General features: G+C 36.8%; 1 protein-coding gene across 3 annotated transcripts in view; it reads right to left on the reverse strand.

Moving 5' to 3' along the window:
- RAPH1 (Ras association (RalGDS/AF-6) and pleckstrin homology domains 1) overlaps window positions 1-25,700 on the reverse strand; it is a 102,922-nt gene that overhangs the window by 11,269 nt on the left and 65,953 nt on the right. For all 3 annotated transcript variants that reach the window (XM_055573183.1, XM_055573184.1, XM_055573185.1), the window contains 8 exons: window positions 19,051-19,128; window positions 18,446-18,605; window positions 14,623-14,744; window positions 13,327-13,392; window positions 11,659-11,802; window positions 10,711-10,821; window positions 3,500-3,598; window positions 2,091-2,211 (listed from right to left, as the gene is read on the reverse strand). In XM_055573183.1, the coding sequence (XP_055429158.1) occupies window positions 2,091-2,211; window positions 3,500-3,598; window positions 10,711-10,821; window positions 11,659-11,802; window positions 13,327-13,392; window positions 14,623-14,744; window positions 18,446-18,605; window positions 19,051-19,128 (901 nt within the window). The remainder of the gene's footprint in view (window positions 1-2,090; window positions 2,212-3,499; window positions 3,599-10,710; window positions 10,822-11,658; window positions 11,803-13,326; window positions 13,393-14,622; window positions 14,745-18,445; window positions 18,606-19,050; window positions 19,129-25,700) is intronic.

Here is a 25,700-nt window from a genome sequence, read left to right on the forward strand (position 1 = left end):
AACATGTAGCTTCTTGAGCTCTTTTCACATCAATGTATATGATTTTACAGTTTACATTTAAAAGTCTTCCTAATACTTAATATATACAGACAGATAACTCTGGAGTGGGAAAAGGCACTGTATCACTTCATAAAATACCTTTGGAAGCACCCAAATTAAGTGCTACATAAATTTTTAAAATATACATCTTTTTTCTCAATCTTCCTCTTATTCCATTTTCTATAACCCTACTTGTGACACAGTCTTCTGACTTTGCCTTTCCTAATCCACTGCCACAAAGGTTTCTTCCTCCCAATTTAAGAAACATTTTATTTTAGACAGTTATAGATTTATAGAAAAGTTGGAAGCTAGCACAGAGCTCCTACATGCCTAGCACCCAGTTTACCTCATTACCATGTTATAATATTCTAGTCCACATGTCACGACTAAGGAACCAATACTCGATATTAGCTAAACTCCAAACTTTATTTGGATTTCACTAGTTTTTCCACAATTTCCATTTTCTGATCAAGGATCTCATCCAGGTTACCATATTACAGATAGCTGTCATGTCATGTCTATGACAGTTTCTCAGACTTTCCTTGTTTTTGATGACCGTGAGAGTTTTGAGAAATACTGGTCAGGGTTTCTGCAGTATGCCTCTCAATTTTGATTTGTTTGATTTTTTTCTTTGAAGTTATGGGATTTAGGGAGGAAGACCAAGAGAGGGAAAATGCCAGTCTCATCACACTGCACCAAAGGTACAAGCTATCAATATGACTGATTACCCTGATCAGCTGGCCGAGGTGCTGTCCGGTTCCTTCACTGTGAGGTTATGTGTCCCCACTCTGTGCTCTTGGGGAGCAAGTCACTTTGCACAGCCCACAATTAACGAGGGGGGAGTTAAGCTCTACCTCCTTGAGGGCAGAATATCTGCATAAATCACTTAGAAATCTGTACAGGATATTGGTCTCTTCTTCTCCATTTATTTAATTCAATTATTTATTTATATCCCCATGGACAGCTGGCTATTTATTTTATAATTTGGAGTAGAGCCCTATACTATGTTATCTTGTTGCTCGAATTTTTCCAGCTTTGGCTACTGAGAGCTCTCGTAGGTTGAGTCCTGTGTCCCTTTTACAGACTCCCATTCCTGTGTTCTTTTGAGCATTTCAACACACGATGCTCCAGGCTCATCTTATATATTCTCTGCCACAGCCCTAGAATCAGCCACTCACCAGAGCCCTGGCTCCTTTGTTTTGGAAAATGGCATCGAGAAACCAAGGTCGAGGCTTTTGGTATTCTCATTGCTACTGGGCTGTCACTGCTTCTAGCCCTCCAGGTGGACAGACCAAAGAGTATATGTGTGAACACTAGCCCATGTGTATACACATTCACAATGCGTTTCTGTTTACTTATTTAGGGATGAGATTTAGTCATATAGTTTCTAAATCAAATAAATATTTCTTAATTATTTCATAAAGTAGGCCATTAAAACAAAAAAGTATGCTTTTAGATGATACAGATATCATTTATGGAACTTTTGAAGGGAAAGAAGCCTTTATTTTAAGATGTGATCATAGCATCCTTGTTTAAAGGATGTGGGAATCTGAAAATAAGCACCTTTTTAGTATCACTGATTTCCTCTGAAAACTTTAGAAAGTTTGACTTAAACAGCTTCCTTAACTGTTGATACTGAACAAATTCTAGTTGTTTCCACTCCACTGAAATGTCAGGAAACCTGTGGGGATTGGAGGGCAGTTTCATGATGATTCTGAGTACTCTTCTCCAAGCAACTTTCTATCCCCAGTTGTGCATCAACACTTGCTTTCAGCAATATGATTTTTAAATAAACTTCGTAACAAAACTCTTGGCTTTACCACTTCATATACTGGTTTTCCATTTCAAAACATTATGGGAACTAGGCCATGATATTATCTGCTCTAAAAATTAAAAAAATAATAATAGCACATGTGCCTACTGATTACAATTTAGAAATTATGCATAGCCCTAGTTTTAAAAAAATCACTCTGAGATAACCGGGTCTCCTATCAGTCACTATACAGACACCTTCCTGTTGGTAGTAGAGTTCTTGGGGCATTTCATCCTACCTGGGATGCTGGAAGAACTAGATCCTGATTTAATGCTGGAGCTGGATAAGGAAGTCCAATCATAAGCCGATTCTGTCCTCTTCAAAGCTTCCTGATAGTTCATGTAGAGCTGCTTCCCATACTAAACAGAAGGCAGTAAATGAGGACATCTGAACTTTACTGGGTATGATATGGGTGTACGGGGTAGGAAAAGGGGACACATTTCTGTTTACTGACTCATAGTTTGTATTAAAATTAATACCCTATAATACTTCAAAAATTCTTTGAATAGCAGTAAATTAGAATCTACTCTTATCTGTCCTCATTTTTAGAAAGGCAGCAAGAAGTTAATACTTGATGCTGTTTAGGTTCATTATCAACATAAATATTTTTTCAGTTATTTTTAAAGCAACTTTGATTTTATGTCTATAATAAATTTTATTTTCAGTTACTTAAAAGTGAATAAATATCCTTTAAAGGACTACATATCATCTTTAAGGTGTCCTTAAAAATTTTTTTTAAGACTTTCTTTTTTTTAGAGCACTTTTAGGTTCACAGCAAAATTGAGAGGAGGGTAGATTTCCCATGTACATTCACAGCGTCTCCCATTATTAACATTACCTACTGCTGCTGCTGCTGCTGCTGCTAAGTTGCTTCAGTCGTGTCCGACTCTGTGCGACCCCATAGACGGCAGCCCACCAGGCTCCCCCATCCCTGGGATTCTCCAGGCAAGAACACTGGAGTGGGTTGCCATTTCCTTCTCCAATGCATGAAAGTGAAAAGTGAAAGTGAAGTCGCTCAGTCGTGTCTGACTCGTAGCGACCCCATGGACTGTAGCGCACCAGGCTCCTCCATCCATGGGACTTTCCAGGCAAGAGTACTGGAGTGGGGTGCCATTGCCTTCTCCGAACATTACCTACTAGAGTAGTACATTTGTTATAATCACTTAGCCCACATGGACACCTGAGGCTTCCTTAGGTTCATTCTCGGTGTTTACATTCTATGGGTCTGGACAAGTATATAAAGACATGTATCTACCATTGTAGTATCGTACAGAGTATAAATATTTTCATTGCCCGTAAAGTGTTCCACAATCCACCTATATTCATTTCCCCCCAACCCCAAGGCAGTTGAATTAAAAAAAAAATTCTTTTGTTCAGGCTAAACTCTGCTATATAACAACCATATAGTGCATTCTCCAAAGCCAAAATAAATCACTTTGGTGCTACATAAGCTTTTACCATGGATGCCAGCTGGTAAAAGTTTATCCCCATCACCGAGAAAAAACACACTTAAAACATGAAACTTAGGCCTGAGAGACTGAGACACTGGCAAAATTATGAATATGAAACAAAGAATAATTGTCATGACAGCCAAAACCATATCATTAAATACCCATCATTCCATTATCAAACCAAAAGAAAACCTACCTTTGCGATGCGGATACCATTGACCCACTGGTGCAGGGTCCTCATGTCATCACAGCAAAGGTATTTGATGTACTGAGATTTCTTCTGGATCTGCGGGTGCTGCAAGATTAAAGGCAAAACCCAACTAAGTCCCCTGGAGAAACAAGAGATAAATTCTATCAAAGCTTAAACATATCCTGACAAATTACAGGTCACTGGAATAATGGCCAAATCATTTATACCTCTTAAATATCCATACGGTTGAATAAAATGGTCCTAAGTAAATGGTCCTAAGAAACAAGGAGGCAACTTGTATTAAATTTTAGGCCAAGATGTTGAAAGTTAAAAAAAAAAATCCTTCCCATCATGGAAAACTCCAAAATACCCCTTTCTACCTTTCAAAGGAACAAAGTCTACCAAGGTTAACGAAGTCAGTGCAATTTTTAATCTATAATGGAAGTAAATGAATGAATGAACTGAAATCATGGAATCAGAAAACTCCAGATGAGAGTCTTTGGTAAAGCTTCCTGTGCTTCTCTGGAGGGGAACACCTGGGCGGAGATGAAGCACAGGACACAGCACCTGAATGGCAATGAGCTCACACCTGTGGCCGTGCTGCTCCCTGCTGTGGACTGAGCATCACTCTGCAGGCCCCTCTACTGCAGCATGTACTTTTTGGTTGAGGCTTGGATGGGAGGTGACTGACTTGACCTTGGCTACAAAATGCAAGTGCAAGAACAGACTCAAAGTATTTTAACTCCACTAAGCCACAACCTCTAGTTCCCTGGGAAGAAAAACCCTAAATCACACTTGGTTCTGGATTTAATGACTGTTAATTACTACCTCTCTTTTCAGTGGAAAAATTTTATTTCACCTGGAGAAATATTGAAATTTATGTTCAATTACAAGAGGCTGTATAAATTCTCTAACCAAATGTTTGTTGTGAAAACCCATGAGAGCAATAAAATAAGCAATTTTATAAGTTTTTGATGCAGCAGGAAAATTTGGCCACAAATATAAGTTATGTATATCTGCAGTGTTAAAAATCAATCCCTCTGGTTGATGAGAGAACTGTAAATCCATTTATTCCATTCTATTCATTGCTTTATAGAGCTCATCCCCAATGAGAAAACATTTAATATCAAAGCCAATTTAGTTATTGAAGGCTGCAGTCGGAATTTTAAACAATTAAGCCATCAACAGTAACAGGTTAGCAAAACAATACTTAACAGTTTTCCCCCTGATAGTACAGGCTTCACAGCCTTCTCTTGGAATCTAGTCCCTTGCCCTTATTGTTGCTCAGTCGCTCAGTTGTGTCTCTTTGTGGTCCCACGCACTGTAGCCCTGCCAGGCTCCTGTGCCCATGGAAAATACTGTGCCCTAGTATCTTCAAGAATACTAGAGTGGGTTGCCATCTCCTATTCCAGGAGATCGAACTTGAGTCATTTGCATTTCCTGCACTGGCAGGTGGATTCTTTACCACTAGTGCTCCCTGGGAAGACAAGATCCGTGTAAGTCATAATAAACCAACACAGGAATCTTGCAAGAGCAAAGGACAGGTAGAGGTGTATGTATTTTTCTGTAAAAGAAGGATGGGGAATTTTATTTCATTCACTCATTCAAGCAAGATTTAATGGGCAAGAACTACCTGCCAGCTGCTTGAAGTAGGTGTTGGGCTACAGCGTGCATAACATAGAAAGGTCCACAGTTCATGAAGAAGATAAAATGAGCTGACTGAAAGTGTTTTCTTTAGTGTTGCCAACTAGGGCTTAAAGAGCTGTTCTTCATCTCCTGCTTCCCCGAGGCCTCGCCTACAGGGCCGGGTTCAGATATCTGAACCCAGGGCTGCAGGATGGCTGAGCCTTTATCGCCATGCGATAAAGAGAGGTCTTTACGGTGATTTACAAACCATCCTCTCCTGATTCCTTCTATTTCCCAGAAGGCAGTTAACACTCAAGGATGCTCAACTGTAGCAGCCGCTTGCCTGAGTGTATGTTTGTGTTCTCATCATTCTGTACAAGGGAGTGCTTTTTATCAATACAATACAGAAAACCAGAGAGATGATCCTCTATTCTTCTCTCTGCCTCTCTCTAACCTGAGAATCCAAATACTGCCCTGAAGAGAACTATGATATGACTGAGTATCTGCAGATAACTTCATTTTAGGGCCTCAAGAATTCTTTTTCAACTGCCCACGAAATAAAGACATTCCTTCTACAGCCTTCATTTTGGTCATCCAGGCTCTGCACCAGTGCCTTAGGAGGTAACCTGTTCCTCTAGGATGTTGTTACTGTATTTAAAGTGCCATTTATCGAGCACTTAGTATATACCAGGCATTAGGCTGAGTAGTTCACATATATTAGCTCATCCCACCCTCATGAACACCCCAAGAGTTGCATATTATTATTTCCACTATATGAGAAGAAACTGAGGGACAAAAGGGTTAAGACAGCATTCAAAGCTGCTCACAAGTGAAGGAATCAGTATTTGAAACCATGCCATCTCATGCCAGGGCCTAGACTATTAATGTCACACTACTGCTTTATTATGCTTTATTTATGATAGCTTCCCTGGTAGCTCAGACAGTAAAGTATCTGCCTGCAATGAGGGAGACCAGGTTCAATCCCTGGGTTGGGAAGATCCCCCAGAAAAGGAAATGGCAATCCACTTGCCTGGGAAATCCCATGGATCAAGGAACCTGATGGGCTACAGTCCATGGGGTCGCAAAAGAGTCGGACACGACTGAGCAACTTCACTTATTAAGGGTGAAATTGTCTAAATTTGCTGCCTTACTCCTTTTTACCCTACACTATTATTCCACCACTTTAAAAATCACACAAGAGCTAAGAGTGAGTATGGAGGAGACATTCTTTGCTAAAAACTGGAAGCTCGACATTTAGATTTCTTAAAGACTCCAAACAGAATACAGGCATACCTCGTTTTACTGTACTTTCCCTTGGTACACTTTGTAGTTACTGTTTTTTCAAGAAACAAATTGAAAGTCTGTGACAACCCTGCCTGGAGCAGGTCTACTGGTGTCATTTTTCCAACAGCATTTCCTCACTTCATGCCTTGGTGTCACATTTGGGTAATTCTTGCAAAATTCCAAACTTCTACATTATTATTATATTTGTTATTGTGATCTGCAATCAGTGATCTTTGCTGTTACTATGACAATGGGCTGAAGGCTCAGATGATGGTTAGCATTTTTAGCAATAAAGTATTTTAAAATTAAGGTATGTACATTGTGTTTTCTTTTTTTACAGACATAATGCTATTGCACACTTTAAATATATTCACTGGGAAACCACAAAATTCATATAATTTGCTTTATTGCAATATTCACTTTATTACAGTGGTCTGGAACTGAACTCATAGCAACTCTGAGTTAAGACTGTATATAATGAAATTGCTCCACCCCCTCCCCCCCAAATGAACAGCTATTAAAAAGAAAGGTTATCATTTGATTTTTTAAATGATGTTGATTTGGAAAGTTTGCATTCTCTGACAAAAGGCAAAAAAATTGATAAGTAAATAAAAACATTTAAGAATAGAATTAAGAAATATTGGATTACTATCATGCTACCAGATTATTTTTCTCTATGTATGCCAGATATTAGAATGAGACAGACAATTCCTAAAATTCTGTAACTAAAAAGTGATGCTCTAAAATCTTGGTCCAAGTGCCAAAAGAAAATATTGACTATACACAATCCATTTATTACTCTGGAAAAACACATAGCCCTGAAAATCAATTCTCTCAACTAACATGCTAGAAACTAAAAAATAAGACTATAAACTCCACCTTATTACTTCCAGGATTATCATTATAACATCTTTTTATTAATAATAGTGTTTGAGAAGTTCATCCTCATATTCTGTCCCTAAATTCTGACCATTTTTTTCCTTCCCACCTAACATATTAAATTACTTTGTCTCACTTCTCAGGGGATGAAAATTTAGTCCTAGCTAAGATGACTCTATTCCAACAATTATTGTGGTATATGTATTTTTACAACTCGGGTTTCCTTTAAGAACTTAAATATACATGCATATACATGTCTCCCAAGTGTGTACGTCTTTCAGATAATATATCAACATATATCCTGTTTATTTCTATACTGTCAAATTTCATGAATCATCTCTTCCCATCATTATTATTTTCATTATTATCTTTAAAAAACTACCAAATACTGTATTTTATGACTTCCTACAAGTGTGTACCTACTTCCTATCTCCTGCACTTCACTGGAAGGATTCAGACTCAGTCATTATACCCCAGAGCTGATGAAGGGGATCAGGCCCTTACAAATATTTACATTTGCATTTGTATCGACCCTGTGTGGCAGTGTTTTTTGGTTTGTCAGAGCTCATATGTTCAAGAATAAAAATACTTACATAGGCAAAAGCTAGTGCAAGTTTATAAGGAAAAAAGACATGTCTTAAATACTAATAGTCGAGTGAAAGTTGCTCAGTCATGTCTGACTCTTTGCGACCCTATGGACTACACAGTCCATGGAATTCTCCAGGCCAGAATACTTGGAGTGGGTAGCCTTTCCCTTCTCCAGGGGATCTTCCCAATCCAGAGATCGAACCCAGGTCTCCCTGTACTGCAGGCAGATTCTTTACCAGCTGAGCCACAAGAGATGCCCAATAGTTGAGTGATCTCAGGCAAGCTGATCCCTTAAACCGGTTTCCATATGTGGAAAATGGGGACTCTAGATGAGACTTGTGAGATGGATGCATACAGTGTTCCAGGGTAGTACCTTCCACCCTGGTTCTTTAGAAAATGGTGGCCATTATCTTTACTATTATCTACATACAGTGGTATGTTGTTTTTTTAGTTCAATACATTAAATAGTCCTAGACAGAGAGATAATATAAGTATGGAGACTAGTTTAACCTATTTTACTAGAGGAGTTTCCCTGGTGGCTCAGATGGTAAAGACTCTGTCTGCAATGCCGGAGACCTGGTTTCGATCCCTGGGTTGGGAAGCGCCGCTGAAGAAGGGAAAGGCTACCCACTCCAAGTATTCTGGCCTGGAGAATTCCATGGACTGTGTAGTCCACGGGGTTGCAAACAGTCGGACATGTCTGAGCAACCTTCACTCAACTAGTGAAAATGGGATTGGTTACCCACTCCAGTATGTTTGCCTGGAGAATCCCATGGGCAGAGGGGCCTGGTGGGCTACAGGCCATGGGGGCCGCAAAGAGTTGGACACGACTGAGCGACACACACACACACACACACACACTCTTTACTAGAAGCAAATATGAAGCATACAAATCATTATTATAAAAACAAACCAATAAACCCTTGGAACAAAAATATTCTTAACCTAAGAATTCTGTGAGCTGCAAAAAGGCTTAAAATACTAGTCAATGGTCCTGCTTACTACTACTGCCCTAACAGACACAGCTGGCTGCCTTCCCCAAGGCTTTCTTCTCCTCCCTACCTCTTTTCTGACTGAGCCCCAATGTGCCTGGATTCACCTCAGAGAGTGAATTCTGACTAATGTAAACCAAAAATGGTGGCTTTGTTCCTTGCCAGTGATTAATGTAGGAGGGCATGTTACTCCAGGCCAGTGACCCTCAAGGAGAGGGCTGTTGGAGGAGATCCTGGGAGATACTTCTTTCCTCTTAAAAAAAAAAAAAAAGACAAATGGAGGGAAAAATAGTCCCTCTTCCTCTGCTGGATTTTGCTGGGTCTATATATGAGGCAGTGGCCATTTGTGACTGAGGTGAGTTGGTCTGAGAATAAGCCGATATGCAGAAGATGGAACAGGGAAAGATGGAAAGAACTTGGGTTCTCACTGACAACTCTGAGCCACTTACTGCCTCCGTGTTATGAGACCCCCAAGTAACTTTTATTTATATTTACCTTGTAAGAAATCAAAGCTGAGAAAAAGTCAAATGTAAGAATATGTAACAAATACACATTCCACTACCCAGAGCAGCAAAGATATCATCACATGTCATGTAACCTCTTAGAAAACTCCATTATACACCTGTGTGAGAATGAGAGTATAAAAGGCAAGTAACATCTTAGCATTATTAGAAGAATAACTTTGATATCATGGGTCCTTTGACAAAGTTCTCAGGGACTCCAGGTGACCCTGAACCTCATTTTGAAAACTGCTGGATTAAGCTACTTTATATTAACTTAAAAAAATTATTTGCTACTGTAACTAAATGATATAGAGTTTTCTCCAAAAATGATCACTTAATAAAGGGTTACCATTATAATACACCTAATTTTATCAAAGCAATCAAAACTCTACCCCCAAACCCTAAACAACCACCTTCTCAAACCCAAGTGACAATTCTTAGACAAAAGCAAAGATGATATAAACATATAGACCTAAGTAGTTAACAAGGGGATCTCTGATGGAGCCAATGAGAAAAAACTTAATCATCCCCATAACTATATTGAACTTTTTAATGCTACCTTTCCCTAATGTTTCAATTTATCAATAAAATTCAGTAAAAATGTAAGCTCTCAAAAGTTCAGATATAAGTGTGAGAAACTCAAAAGTTTGGATAAAGGGGAAAAAAAATCACTATAAACAGGTCATAATACACGCATGAGCTACCAGGGCCACAGTTCAGGAGAAAAGGGAGACAAGAATTATTTCTGGACTGGAGGAGAGGCAGTCTACTTTGAACTCTCAGGCATAGTGTCCTCTGATGGTTTCTCTGAGTTAGTATAGGAGAAGAACTAAAAAACACAAATATATATGTTCCTTACTCACTTCACCCCATATGTGGCTCTGATCTAAGTTTTCCTAAAATAAGGCTGCTATTAAATGAAAGTCTCAAATTTATCATCTAATCCATTTTATATGTTATGACTCACAGTTTATAATTCAGTACCCATTTCCCAGTATCATCGCTCTAACCAGGGTCAGCTATGGAACAGCACAGCTTCCTTCCTTCCTCCCCATCTCCCTCCCTCCCTTCCTCTCTCTCTCCATTTACTTTATTGGCTTTGCCTCCTGGCTCGTGGGATCTTAATCCCGATTAGGGACTGAACCCGGGCCCAGCAATGAAAGTGCCAAGTCCTAACCACTGGACTGCTAAGGAAGTCCCTTAACCATTGCTTTAAAAAACCTACACACCATAGAATAAAGCAAAAATAGTATACTCAATGGAGACCCAAACTATTCTAAGATGTCCAATAACCTTCTCTACGTCTAACATCAATTAAAATTCCTAAAAAGAGATACATGTTTACCTTGAGCACCAGACAATAGTCTGTAGGAGCTTTGTATTTGTTCCGATAGTCCTGCCCATAGTAGACGTTTACATGATCCAGCTGAAGAAAGCACACCAGGTCCCGAGAGACCTGAGAAGAAAAACCCCCAAAAGACTGAATTAACAATAACACGTAAACAAGCAAATATCACTGGTAACAGCTTTTACCTGAGAATCAAGCTTTACCAAATAGAAATTATTGCTATTTTGTAGAAGACAAGACAGTGAGATTCTCTATAGATGTTTCTTCCTTAAAACTACCACACAACAAGAAAGGCAGTCCATTTCACTTACCATCTTGTCCTTACTTGGAAAGGGTGGTATTTTAAAGAGACTTTAAATACAGTATAGTTTATTAAATACAATATAGTATTATAATAGAGCTCTCTGGAAAGAACAAGAGATACCAGGCAGTTCGGTGCCTGCCGTGCATGTCTCAAGCACAATTCTCAAGTCAGTGTTTCCTCGCCAGTTAAAAAGGGGAGACAACAGTTACCTCTCGAGATGGTGGTAAAGACCTGATGAGATGATCCTGTAGAGAGCTTCAACAGAGCTGGCCCCGTAAGCACAGAAGTGACGGCTACCACCAGGGCCCGCAGCAGAAGTACATTACCTAAGCAAAGCTGAAATGCCTACAAGCCCGGAAAGCTATTTTCCCCCAAACAATAAAAAACAAAAACGACTCTGGCAGAAGTTTTAAAAATAATAAAAGCATGGTTTCAAATTCACCAGGAGAATCGAGATGGGCCCAGTGAATGAGCAGAAAGTGAACATTTTCAGGTTTCCTCTTCCTTATAATAGATCAATAAACAAAGCAATGCTCACGAGTGGAAACAAATCACAGCCTGGATCACAGTGTCAGTCTGCTCACTACAGATTAAATTCAAACAGCATAATGAGGAAGCTTAAGTCAGCAGAAGGGACGCACCTTTGCTTTTCCTTTAGGGACATAGTAGATACCAGATGCTCGCAAGAGGAAATAACGTTTTTTCCAGGACTTCTTGCCATCATCTTTCAACCAAAGGACTCCCTCAATTTCTGGTACAGTTACAGAACTTCCACAAAAACACTCCTAAAATAAGAAGATGATTGGGAAAGATATGATCCTTGGATTCTCAAACCAAAGTTGTGTCTACCCCTGTGAAATGCATGACACTGTGATTAAACTAAAATACCTTTGTATAAAAACCACACGGCTAATTTTACCTCAGTTAGAACTTTCCAAACATTACATGGCTTTACTTTGGAACAACTATGGCAATCCCTTTGAACTTTTCCCTAAAACTGTTTTGACAAAACTAAGCTGAAATGTCAGCTGAGCTGCACATAACAGCATTTAAACGCATTTGTAAAAACATAGTTACAGTAAATGTAATGAAAGCATCAGAGCTAACGTAAGCATTAGACTTTATTTGTCTCCAAATTAACATTTAGATTAGCCACTAACTGTGTTAGTGCCTCAGTTGTATGACTCTGGGACCCCCATGGACTGTAGTCTACCAGGCTTCTCTGTCCATAGGATTCTCCAGATAAGAATATTGGAGTGGGTAGCCATTTCCTTCTCCAGGGGATCTTTCCAACCCAGGGATCAAACCCAGGCCTCCTGCATTGCAAGCAGATTCTTTATTGTCTGAGCTACAAGAGAAGCCCAAATTTATATTAGCTGCATGCTAAATAGGAATATATTTTAAAAGAAGGCAACATGCTAAACAAATGATTGCACTTTCACAATTTAAAAACAATCAGTGCATATGATCTAAAACAAGGCAAGCATTTATTGTTTAAATATTTAATACTAAATTGAAAGGAATGTAAACAAACTAAAAATTTTGTATTCTAATGTCTATATTTAGATAAGAATTTAAAAAATCAATCATGTATTTAGTAAAGGGAAAGTAGAAATCCTCACCAAATTTGAACACATGAACATGAATTAATTTCTTCCCCCAAAACACAGAAAAATTAGGAATTATGAAGAGAATGTTTCTTAATTATAACTAGCCTCCCTATGAAAAGCTGAGTGCTGATCTTCATCCCCCTAATAGTCTTGTTGCTAAATATGAATTTTTTCAGATTTTCAAACACACTAACATCTTTGACCTTAGTTCTCTAAAATCGGCAAAGGGCAAAAATTCAATTATATTTGAATTTGTTTCATTAATCTTCAAAATAAGGAGATGTATATTTTTTTAAAAATCATCATTATGATTTTTAAAATTAGTTATTTCAGACTAAGGTTTGAACTATTTGGTAAATAACTAACTATATACAAATTCCTCTCTGGGTAAGCAGATAAAAAAGCACAATAACACCCTTCACTGACCCAGCCTTTTCTCTCACTTGTCACCTTCTAAAAGCTCCTAAGTCCTTTCAACCCACTAGTATACTGCTTGGCAAAATAATAGTTTTTATAAGGTTCTTCAGTGTTCTAACATTCACAAAGCTGAACTCTCCCCATCAGGCTATGGAAGAAAATAGGCTTCTCCAGTTACAACTGTAATTATCAATACAGAGCACTGACATTCTGGGCTTCAAAAAAGGTGCTTAGCATTTTAATATTATAATGTACAAGGGGGGTGGGGAGGAAGAGTCATACCTCCAACAGCACTTCTTTGTTTCTGTCTGCCATCTCAGCTGTTTCCTTTTTCCCCAGAAGGTAATTCTGGAAAAAACGAGTAGATGAATGTTAAAGCACAATCCACTCTACTATTCTCCTGGCACAGGTACACAGATGATTTCTTCTAGAGACACAGCAACTCTGTGTCTATTTCTGCCTATGCAGAGTGAGGGGAACATTCCTTTGAAACCTGTTCCTGGCATCCTCACAGAAATGCTTAATACTGGCCTCCTCCTTACTTTATCCATTTATTTTGAATGATTCCATAAACCGCCCTCCCCCAAATCCTGAGGAGGTATTCCATGCCACAGCTAGCAGTATGTTTTCGTATATCTAATGAAAGCTACACTGACAGGACCTTAAAGGTTTACGAATTAGTAAGTACAACAAGTGGGGCAAATTTGCTTAAAATATGCTGAGCTTAACTGATTCAGATGTAGTAAATTTAATCTATGTTCTGGCTTTTAAAGAAGAAATCCCAAATTCCCTGAGGCTACCATGATCTCATTTACTCAACTAAAATCTGAATTCTAATTATTATCCTTAAGAAACTTTCATTCACAATCATCCATAAAAAATTGTTGGTATTCCTAAATGTGTATTCTTCACTAAAAATATCCAGTAAAGATGTGTCATGATCACGTAGTCTGAATGATAACTATTCAATAACTTTAAGGCAGCCACTGTTTTTCCACTATTTTTTATAGTGGTGTTGTTTTCTTTCACTTATTGATATTTATAAAATATTTGGGTATTAGGAAGAATTAACATAAACATTTTGGGACAAGCAAAGATACCAAACAGATCAAGGTAACATATAATAGAATGTGGGACTGTTTATAATCAAGGTTACTGGGATTTTCAAAAAAATAATTCAGAAAACAAATCAAAGTGTTAAATGGATACATGATGAAAGTAGAGAAACTTAAATATATAAGTACTTTTCTTTGATGGATGAGGAACTCACCGAATAAAGAGCAGGGTCCAAAACGGCTCTGAATTAGAACAGAAATCTGCTAACCCCCTGGAGGTAATCCTGCTTTCCCCAGGGCTCACCCCATCTGGCTCTGTGGAACTGGTAGCTTCTTCGAGGCCCGACACCTGGGCCCCAGCAGATGTGCCACCTTGGCACTAGTAAATGCTCCCATGGGGTTTTGCAGCCACAAAGCTCCAACTGGGTGGCTGTCAAGTCTTTTAACTCTATTAACTTAGCATTCAGAAAAGTATATAATATGAACATTTAAGAATCCTGACCTCTGCAAGCCATAGCCTCACCTGTGGATTTTTGAAAAGTGCATATTTTTCTATACGCTCCATAAATATAAGCTTGTTTTGGCTATCTCTTGTCCAATTAAGAAGATTTTCAACCAAGTTTTCATGATCTTCAAAGATTCTCTCTGTCCCAAAATAAAACACCAGTATTTTGTTAGTATTTGTCAGAATTGCATAAAAGACAAGAAACCTTGCGAAGTATTTGACAGCAAAATCATAAAATCTAAACTGACACCCTTAGAGACTATCTGGTATTGCCTGTATTTTCAAATAAGGAAATGTGCCCTCATGGTGTAAAGTGACTTTAGCAAGGTCACACAGCTGCTACAAGGAAGGATCAGGACTAGAATCTAGACTGTCTGACTTCAAGCTCTTCTTCAGCCTTCAGCCTTTTACCATCCCGCCCTTAAATACAATCTGTTAGTCGCATTTCATAAATTCTGGTATTAAGTGCTTCCAACACTATTTGTTCCTTGTCATTCAAAAAATTTCCAAGATGATTTCTTCTTTGATCTATAAATTGTTTAACTTTAAACATGGATATATTTTCTAATTTCCAAATTAGGAATCAAAGAACATGCCCTATATCCTGAACATATGTTCAAAGAACATATTCTAGAGATACTGATTTTTGTTTTGAAATTTCTAGAGAGCTGCTTATGACCTCATACTGGAATCAATTTTCGGAAACATTACACTCCTGCCTGTAAAGAATGTGTATTTTCCTGTTATTAGTGCTCTAAATATATCTATATTCATTTTTGTCTGCTTGATTATATTGATCATTACAAAGATTCCTAGGTGAAACGTTTCTACTATGAAGGCAGACTTGTGCATTTCTCCTGGTAGTTCCACCAACTTTTGCTTTATGTAATTTAATGCCATTATTAGATAAAATTTAGAATGATTTTATCTTCCTGATGAAGATGTATGGTTCTCCTTATCTCTAGTAATGTATTTTGCTTAAAGTCTATTTTGTCTGATATTAACATAGTTAACATTATCTTTCTTTTGGTTAGTGTCTTTCCACGTTCCTTTTACTTTCAAGCTTTCTGTGTCTTTAGGAAAAAGGTCTTTTGTAGATAGTGAACAACTGCATTTTGTTTATTCATCCTTTCTAATAATCTCTTGTTTAAATGAATGATTTACATTTGTCATAGCTTATTTTACCATCTTATTTTGGGCTCTTAGTTTTCTTTTATTCATTCAACAAGTACTAAAAAACTACATATTCTATTTGTATCACTGTGCCACATATGATTAAGTCATAGTTATGAACCTTAAACCTACAGTCATGGAAATATTCTAAAAACTAGCAGCCAAAAATTTTCTGGGTATGGTGATGCCACATCTGTGAACTTGAACCTTTTTAATTCTTCAAGAATAGTTATAAGTATTATTAGAACATCTGCCTATACCTGTTAATAAACTTCTAACTGATGGTTTGGTTTTGGGGTTTGTGTTTGTGCATTCTAAGAGAAAAAGGTTAATTATTAAATTTTTATTGCTCTGGAAACTGCTATAAAATATTTAAAGATATAACAGACAGTAAAAGCAATGCAAATATATTTTATAAACAAAATGGCAAGTTGAAATTGACTATTGATTGAATATAGCCTAATAAAATAATTATTGTGAGGTTTCAATAATCACATAATATTACAAAAAGAAACCTTTTAAAGGTTTTTAAGAGTCAAAGATGGATTCGTATGGAAATACAAGAAACCTCAAATAGCCAAAGCAATCTTGAGAAAAAAGAATGGAACTGGAGGAATCAACCTGCCTGACTTGACTATACTACAAAGCTACAGTCATCAAGACAGTATGATACTGGCACAAAGACAGAAATATAGATCAATGGAACAAAATAGAAAGCCCAGAGATAAATCTACACACCTATGGACACCTTATCTTTGACAAAGGAGACAAGAATATAAATGGAGAAAAGACAATCTCTTTAACGAGCAGTGCTGGGAAAACTGGTCAACCACTTGTAAAAGAATGAAACTAGAACACTTTCTAACACCATACACAAAAATAAACTCAAAATGGATTAAAGATCTAAATGTAAGACGAGAAACTATAAAACTGCTAGAGGAGAACATAGGCAAAACACTCTTCGACATAAATCACAATAGGATCCTCTATGACCCACCTCCCAGAATACTGGAAATAAAAGCAAAAATAAACAAATGGGACCTAATTAAACTTGAAAGCTTTTGCACAACAAAGGAAACTATAAGCAAAGTGAAGAGACAGCCTTCAGAATGGGAGAAAATAATAGCAAACGAAACAACTGACAAATAATCAATCTCAAAAATATACAAGCAGCACTTGCAACTCAATTTCAGAAAAATAAATGACCCAATTAAAAAATGGGCCAAAGAACTAAATAGACATTTCTCCAAAGAAGACATACAGATGGCTAACAAACACATGAAAAGATGCTCAAAATCACCCATTATCAGAGAAATGCAAATCAAAACCACAGTGAGGTACCATCTCACACCAGTCAGAAAGGCTGCTATCAAAAAGTCTACAAACAATTAATGCTGGAGAGGGTGCGGAGAAAAGGGAACCCTCTTACACTGTTGGTGGGAATGCAAACTAGTACAGCCACTATGGAGAACAGTGAGGAGATTCCTTAAAAAACTGGAAATAGAACTGCCATATGACCCAGCAATCCCACTGCTGGGCATACACACTGAGGAAACCAGAGCTGAAAGAGACACATGTACCCCAATGTTCATCACAACACTGTTTACAATAGCCAGGACATGGAAGCAACCTAGATCTCCATCGGCAGACGAATGGATAAGAAAGCTGTGGTACACTGACCCAATAGAATATTACTCAGCTATTAAAAAGAATGCATCTGAATCAGTTCTAATGAGGTGGATGAAACTGGAGCCTATTATATGGAGTAAAGTAAGTCAGAAAGAAAAACACCAATACAGTACATTAACACATATATATGGAATTTAGAAAAATGATAACGATGACCCTATATGCAAGACAGCAAAAGAGACACAGATGTAAAGAACAGACTTTTGGACTCTGTGGGAGAAAGTGAGGGTGGGATGACTGGAAAGAATAGCATTGAAACATGTATATTATCATAAGTGAAATAGATCGCCAGTTCAGGTTCAATGCATGAGACACGGTGCTCAGGGCTGGTGCACTGGGATGACCCTGAGAGATGGGATGGGGAGTGAGGTGGAAGGGGGGGTTAATGATGGGGAACATATGTACATCCATGGCTGATTCACATCAACAGCAAAAACCACTATAATATTGTAAAGTAATTAGCCTCTAATTAAAATAAATAAATTTTTTTTAAAGTCAAAGATGGTATCAAAAAAATGAGGAATTTTCAAAGTTAGAAAACACCATAACGAACTACAAAACATAGGAAATTTAAACTTAGTACATCTAGCTAAAAATAAGATGTGCTTTATGTTTCCCCTGAAAATCAAATGTTGTTATCAAGGCTTCAGTACAAATGTGAATCAATGTAATGGCTTTTAGTAATGTGTCTAATATATGCAGTTCTTAATAATATCTGAAGGGAAAAAATATTTTGTTACCTTAAAAAAAGAACAACTTTGTTTTGGCCATAAGAAAATCTAAAATGAACTGAAAATGATACTGTACTCAAAGAAATCTCAAAATATATGGGGGAAGAATGGGGGAAAGACATTGTAAAAAAGCCAGGGTTATACTACAGGAAAAAATATTAAAATGTCTCTAGCTGCTTTTATCAACATGAAAACAGTTGAAATTACACAGAAATTTAAAAAATAATTATAGCAATGATATTACTAACCCATCTGTAACTCCGAGATGGTTTCCACCAGAGACCAGTCTAAACTATAACCACAGTGGGATTTGTCCATCAGGTTATCCAGCACTTGTCTCACTGTCTGCCTCTCATCCACCATCATTGTTTTAGAACTATCGTCAGACATGTGGACTCTAATCACCAGCTGTTAAGAGGAAAAAGGAAAATTAAATACAAACTGAAAAACAGGCATTCTAAAAACTTCTTCCAATATTGAATAATACTCTGAACAATGTCCTTAGCTAAATGTAAGTTAAAACACAAATAATGACTCAATTATGTAAGAAGAATATTCTAAAATTAAGTATTCAATAACTAAACATGTACATCCATGTTTAATTTAATGCTTTTTTAAAAATTAAAATAACATAAGATAAAGCTATTTGTTTTACTCTTTTAGAATTTAGAACCAGAAAAGTTATTTCTTTTATAATGTATTTTATTCACCAAAAAATACATGTGGAAATGTATTTAGAAATACCCTGCTATAGCTTGCTGCATCTTACAGTTACATTATATAAACAAGGCAATTTTTTATAAACCCATAAAATGGATAAAAATCCCAAACCAAGAAAAAGCCCAAATATCACCTTTTTCACTTGTGCTTCTTTAATTTTCTCTAGAGCAACTCTGATCTTCTCAGCTTTCAATTTTGCTGCCTGTTCTTCCTGTGGACACAAAGCACTTCAGATAAACTAATGTTAAAATAATGAGAATTTTTTGAGAAGTCTTTTTATCCTTAAGAATGCTGTTAACACTGAATTTCCATAAGAATGTAACTTCACACACTTAATATGGAGCACATTTTAGAAATAACCAGGTTCACAAAGTGAGAGCAGACATATTATTAAAAAAATTTTTTAAGATGCACACTTGAAGATTTCTTATATTAAGACTACATTTTCATATTCTAGAGCTGTGGTAAATTAGTTTAATTTAATCCAACAGTTTTATTCTTGACTGTCAATCTGAAACAGACAAATTTCAGGTTTCAAGATAGGGAAAACGAGGCTATCTATGGGCTTGCCAGTGACTCTGAATTTATACCCCCCTTGAAAGTATGGGCAATCTTTTGCATGTCAACATTTTGTCCTGTTGTACTGAAAACATATCATCATCATAAAAACAGAAAAAAAAAAACAACCCAGCATCAATTCATCTCTCTGCAACCATATAAAAACAATCATAATAAAAATATAGGTATGTTCTCATTAATACATAAATATGAACAGAGGAGGCTGCATTTAATTCTAAGTTTTACTCTGCTTTGGAACAATCACACAATATAATCAATGTCTCATGTCACTAAATTCAATTTTGTTTTTAATTCACACTATTTAAAATACTCTACGTAATTTTCCAAATATTTAACTTATAGTAATTTCTGCTTCATAAATTTAAATGAATAGCAATAAAATAAAACTATACTTCAATAAAATAAAACATTTCCTATTCTCTCCTAGAATAACATATAGTACTGAAACACCTTGTACTTACTTGTACTTTCCAGCAAGAGGCCATAGTACAACATTGCAGCATTAATCTCCAGTTGAAAGAAACTCATGAAAGTAAACCTTTGCTTATAATAAAGAATTACTTTTTAATTCTAAGCTCTTGGTTGCTCTAGAAAATATCTAAAATATCTAAGAAAATATAAAATACTATATTATATATTCCTTTACTTAACATGACTTTAAAAAAGAAGAGAGAAACCTATTACATCAACTAGACTTTATCTGCTCTAGATTGTGATTAATAATCACAACCCATGTGTTATTTCATTAAAAAACTGAAGTTTCCAGGGCAAAAAAACAAGTTAAACTCAATTCATTTAATAGATTATTCCCTGTTCTCTTAAATTCTGTTAGCTTTCTTATTTTTTGATCTGCTTCTCTTCTCATTTCATACTCTAGGCTATCTCCCTCATTTCAAGCTTAGTATTTACTACTCTGCAGAATAGAGAAGAAAACAGGGAAAACAGTGGGCTTGTTTGCCAGAAATCTGATCCATTTCAATGAAAGCAGTCAGTGAATTAACATAATAACCAAGGTCAGGAAATACTATCTGCAAACCCAATTAGACAGAGAACAAAGAAGTGCATTTTAACGATAGAGAGGAGTAAGACTGGATTCTTAGATTCTTAGGTATATATACCCCTTTGATTAAAGATTAAATCATCCTATCTCCCCCTTTATGCAAATAAACTACAGAATTATAAAACATGTTGACTGCATATTTTAAGATATATATTTCTTCTTTTTAAAGAAGGTTATAAAATGAGAAAACTAGACTACTGGCTTTAAAATTCTCAGCGTCTAGAATTCTGTGTCTTGGAGAAACAAAATCATTATTAAATTACCAAATTTTGTGTGTGTTTCTGATGAGTAGAGCACTACTCTTAAAAAGGAATTTTAAGTACGAGCATTTCCCAGTGGTTTTTATGAAATCAGTTATTTGACCATATATATTTTGGAAAAGAGTACAGCAGAAGTCTTATGAGTGTTTTCTCAAGGGTATAATGATTGTATGTTTCTTCATGGTTCATTTGCCACATCCTTATATTGGTATGAATAGCTGCTACAAAGAAATTTTCCAAGGCATAATTTCAACTTTCACTTCATTTTTCTGAAAAGCAAATTTAAATCTCAAAGTCTGATGAAGAAGAACTGATAGAATCAATGCTTTGTGTACCTGGAATATAAACATGAACTTCTACAAGGCCAAATTCTTTTATATTATAACTAGCCTGCAAAATTTAAAAAAAAAAAAAAAAAAGTCTTTTTTGATGTCAAAAAAAAGATGTCAAAGTCAAAAAATATTTTTAAGAAAAAGAATATCAAGAGAATGACAAGCCACAGACTAGGAGAAAATATTAGTAAAATATTTATCAGACATATCTGATAACAGGACTATCATCCAAAACATAAAAGAACTCTTAAAACTCAGTAAAATAATGAACAACTCAATTTAAAAACTGGGCAAAAAACCTGAACAGAAGGTTTTCACCAAAACAAGATTTGACGAAATCTTTTTTAACCAAAGATTACACAGATGGCAAATAGCCTGTGAAAAGCTGCTCATACATATCATTAGAGACCTGCAAATTAAAACGATATACCACTACGCATGTATCATCTTAGACTGCCAGAACACTGGAAACACCAAACTCTGGTCAGGTTGTGGAACAACAGGAACTTTCATCTTTCCCTGAGGAATGCAAAATCGTACAGCTACTTTATTTAGAAGATACTATGATAGTTTCTTACGAACCTAAACATGCTCTTACAACACCATCCAGTAATCAAGTTCCTTAGTATCTACCAAGTGAGCTGAAAGTTTACCTTCACCCAAAAACCTACACACTGATGCTTATAGCAGCTTTCCTTATAATGCCAAAACTTGGTAGCAACCAAGATATCCTTCAGTTGGCAAATGGATAAACTATGCAACATCCAGACCATGGAATATTATTATTCAATGCTTAAAAAAAAAAAAGGAAAAAAGAATGCAGGAGACCTGAGTTCAATCCCTGGGTAGGGAAGAACCCCTGAAGAAGGGAATGGCAACCCATTCCAGTATTCTTGCCTGGAGAATTCCATGGCCTGAGGAGCCTGGCTGGCTACAGTCCACAGGGTCATGAAGAGTCAGACACGACTGAGCAACTAACTCACAAAAGCCAAAAAAAAAAAAAAAAAAAGTGCTATCAAGCCATAAAACACATGGAGGAAACTTTAATGGGCATTACTAACTGAGAGAAGCCAATCTGAAAAAGCTACATACTATGTGATTCCAACTATACAACATCCTGAAAAAGTAAAACTATGGAGACAGTAAAAAGAATAATCGTTGTCAGAGGTTGCGGGCAGGAGATGCGGGGGACGAGAATAAGTGGAGCACAGAGTATTTCTGTGGGAATGAAACTACTCTGTATGATACTATAATGATAGCTACATGTCATTATACATTTGTCCAAACCCACAGAATACACACCAAGAGTGAACCCTAATGTAAACCATGGACTCTGGGTGATAATAATGTTACCTATACTTGCTCATCAATTGCAGCAAATGTACCACTCTGGTGGGGGATGTTGATAATGGGGATGCTATGCACGTGTGAGGGCAAGTGGTATATGGGAAATCGCTATATCTTCTTAATTTTATTGTGAACCTGAAAATGCTCTTAAAAAATAGTCTTTTCAAAAAGGGAATATAAAAATTTTAATATAACATTCTGATACTCTTTATAAATACCAAAGCAGTATTTTCATACTTCCATTTTTAGTATACTATTATTTACCAACTACAATAGAATACAATCAATGTTATCTTTTGAAGCACTGCCATTAAAAAGTCATTCAATTATTAGTTTCAACTCCCAGATCAGTTTCTGCTCCAAAGGCTAAAAAGTTGACACCCAGGAAGAAAAGATTACAGAAACAAGAGAAACAACCAATTAACATACATTAAACCAATTAGATTCCCTAGCCATCAATAAGAAACCATTTTTATGTAGAACAGCCTGGTGGGGCTATTTTAACATCCAAATTCAGCTATTCTTCCGTTTGCTCAAAATACTACTCTTAATAACTATATAAATTGGTCTGTGTTACAGCTGCCTCAAATTCGAATTTAAGCGCTGTGAATCTGCCTGCCTATGCAGGAGATGAGGGAACCATGGGTTCAGTCACTGGGCTCAGGAAGATTTCCTGGAGTAGGAAATGACAACCCACTCAAATACTCTTGCCTGGGAAATCACATGGACAGAGGAGCCTGACAGGCTGCAGTCCATGGGGTCACAGAATCGGACGCAGCTGAGCACACAGGGACACAACTGAGCATGCACACACATGCTTACTTTCAGTGAGGGCACATTTTAGTTTACTCTTTTCCAGTTCATTAGCAAGGATAATTAATCTCTGCAAGAAGCCTCTAACTTTTAGAATTTGAATGTCACTGGAGCAAAATGAAATCCAAATATTTGATCAAATTGCAAGATTCACAGTACTTTACACTTCCCATGGACAATAAGCTCTTCCTCAGAAAGTTTGGTTTTTATCTACTATATTTAATCTAGAATCATAACTTTTAACTGTAACAACCAAGAAAAGGAAGAAACTGTTTTAAGATCAGAGTGCCGTGTGATACAGCAAAGATCAATAAATCTTTGCTGATGTGTTATTTATATATTATATACTTAGAAGACTTCTAATAGTTTCTTTAGGCAATACAAAGCTGTATTCAATGTCTGCAGGTCAAGTTTAATACAAAGAACAAAGCTTTGTTCATCTCATATTCTCTTCTGTTTGTTAAAGTTGGCAAAATCAGGTCTTAAGTTTTCTGCCCCTTATCTTTGGACTATCCCTTTGTTCACACCGTCTCACAACCATCCTAAACCTAAGTAAAAGAATCCTCACACATACAACAACTTAACTTTCTCTCTTACCCCTTCCCTTAAAAGGGCAAGAGACAACCTATTTTCCGCCTGAAAAACTCCTGTGTGGCTATCAATAACCATCAAATGCCAAGCCTTCTCAAATTTACATACAGGACAAAAACTCAGTGAAGATCTTATGATTAAATGAAAGCCAATGCTGTGGTTACAAAATGTTACAGCATTTTCTTAGAGTAAAAATTAGAATACTTACAGAAAGTTTAAGTTGCAAAGAACTGGCTATGAATTCCTTCAACTATGGAATGATTAAGGCTTTTGGGGTTCAGAACAAATGGGATTGAAATTAAGGGGCTGAAAATAAGTTAGCTGGTTTTTTTTGAGATCAAGTTTATTTAACAGATTACAACAGTAATAAAGTTATGTAACTTAAAATGATTCAAAGAAAACTTGGAGTGATGAACAATTTACTGCTCATGAAATGTTCTATCAAACTTCTTAGAACCAAAATAATTGTAACCACTAGTTTACTTCCCCCTGAAGAAATCATAAATACATTCACAACTAAGAAGAGAACTAATATTAATCAAACACCTACTTGCCATGTACTATAAGGCATGTGCCTCATTTAATTATCAATAATGCAGGACTAACATTATTATTATGTCCATTGTATAGATTTAGGCCCAGAAAGAATTATCTTTCAAAGATCATACAGGCTGTTATGAAGTGAACAACTACCTGTTCTTCCCATTATGTCACATCCCTTCTGTCTGGAAAGATTTTAGCATAAACTTTGGGGGGATAATAGTAAATAAAAACTGCTTATTAAAGAAAAAACACTTTCAGTAATATACAAGCAGTTTTACAACTTCTCTGAAGAAATGGTGGTTAACAAGTACAGCAGTCCTTGAAACCTTGATGGTCACTAGAGGACCATTCTTTTATATGACAGATGTTTGTCAAGACTATGTAGGTCTGGGCTTGAATGCAGAGAATACAGAGTTCCTAATCTCATGGAGTTTACATTTAACATGAGACAAAGAGAGAGAGAGATGGGAAGTCAGTCAGTGGTAAGTTCTATGAAAAATAAATAAATAAAGCAGGCTAAGGGAATAAAGAGGGACAAAGATGTGTTACTGTATCAGGTCAGGAAAAGTCTTCTGGATGGCACCCAGAGACTTATGGGCATCAGGTCAGCAATGGGTCCTTTGCCTACTGCTCCCATTTATAAAACATTCTGTGCCAGGAGTAATGCCGCTCCTAGAAGAAACAGGTTGCCTTGCTTTTACAGAGGCTCCCCGCTCAGAATTTTATGTTGTTTAGACACTCAGTCATGTCTGACACTTTTGCAGCCCCATGGACTTTAGCCGGCCAGGGTCGTCTGTCCTTGGGATTTCCCAGGTAAGGATACTGGAGTGTGTCTCCTTCAGGGGATCTTTCCAAAGCAGGGATAGAACCCACGTCTCCTGCATTACAGGCAGATTCTTTACCACTGAGCCACCAGGGAAGCCCCTCAGAACTGTATACGGGGTAGTTATTTCATTAGCAGTAGTATAATGACAATTGGATTGATGATGGAAACAAGCAATAAGCATTCCTTTTGCATTCCAGGCCCTAAGCAGTGTTCCTGCATTCATTTTACTGTGTTCAACTATCAAGTGTTATAAAGTCCTAGTTTGGAAAAGTGCAGATCAGAGGTACAGTAACTGGGACACCATGCTTTTTGGGGAATCAGACACAAGTGGTATGAAATAAGTATAAGCTCAACTTAGCTTCAAAACAGCCATGTGCTATGGTACAGAGAGCACTGACAAAGAGAGGCCCCTGTGGCTCTGGTTATCTAGGA

The sequence above is a fragment of the Bubalus kerabau genome, chromosome 3 (genome assembly GCF_029407905.1).
Source record: "Bubalus kerabau isolate K-KA32 ecotype Philippines breed swamp buffalo chromosome 3, PCC_UOA_SB_1v2, whole genome shotgun sequence".
Classification (NCBI taxonomy): Eukaryota; Metazoa; Chordata; class Mammalia; order Artiodactyla; family Bovidae; genus Bubalus; species Bubalus kerabau.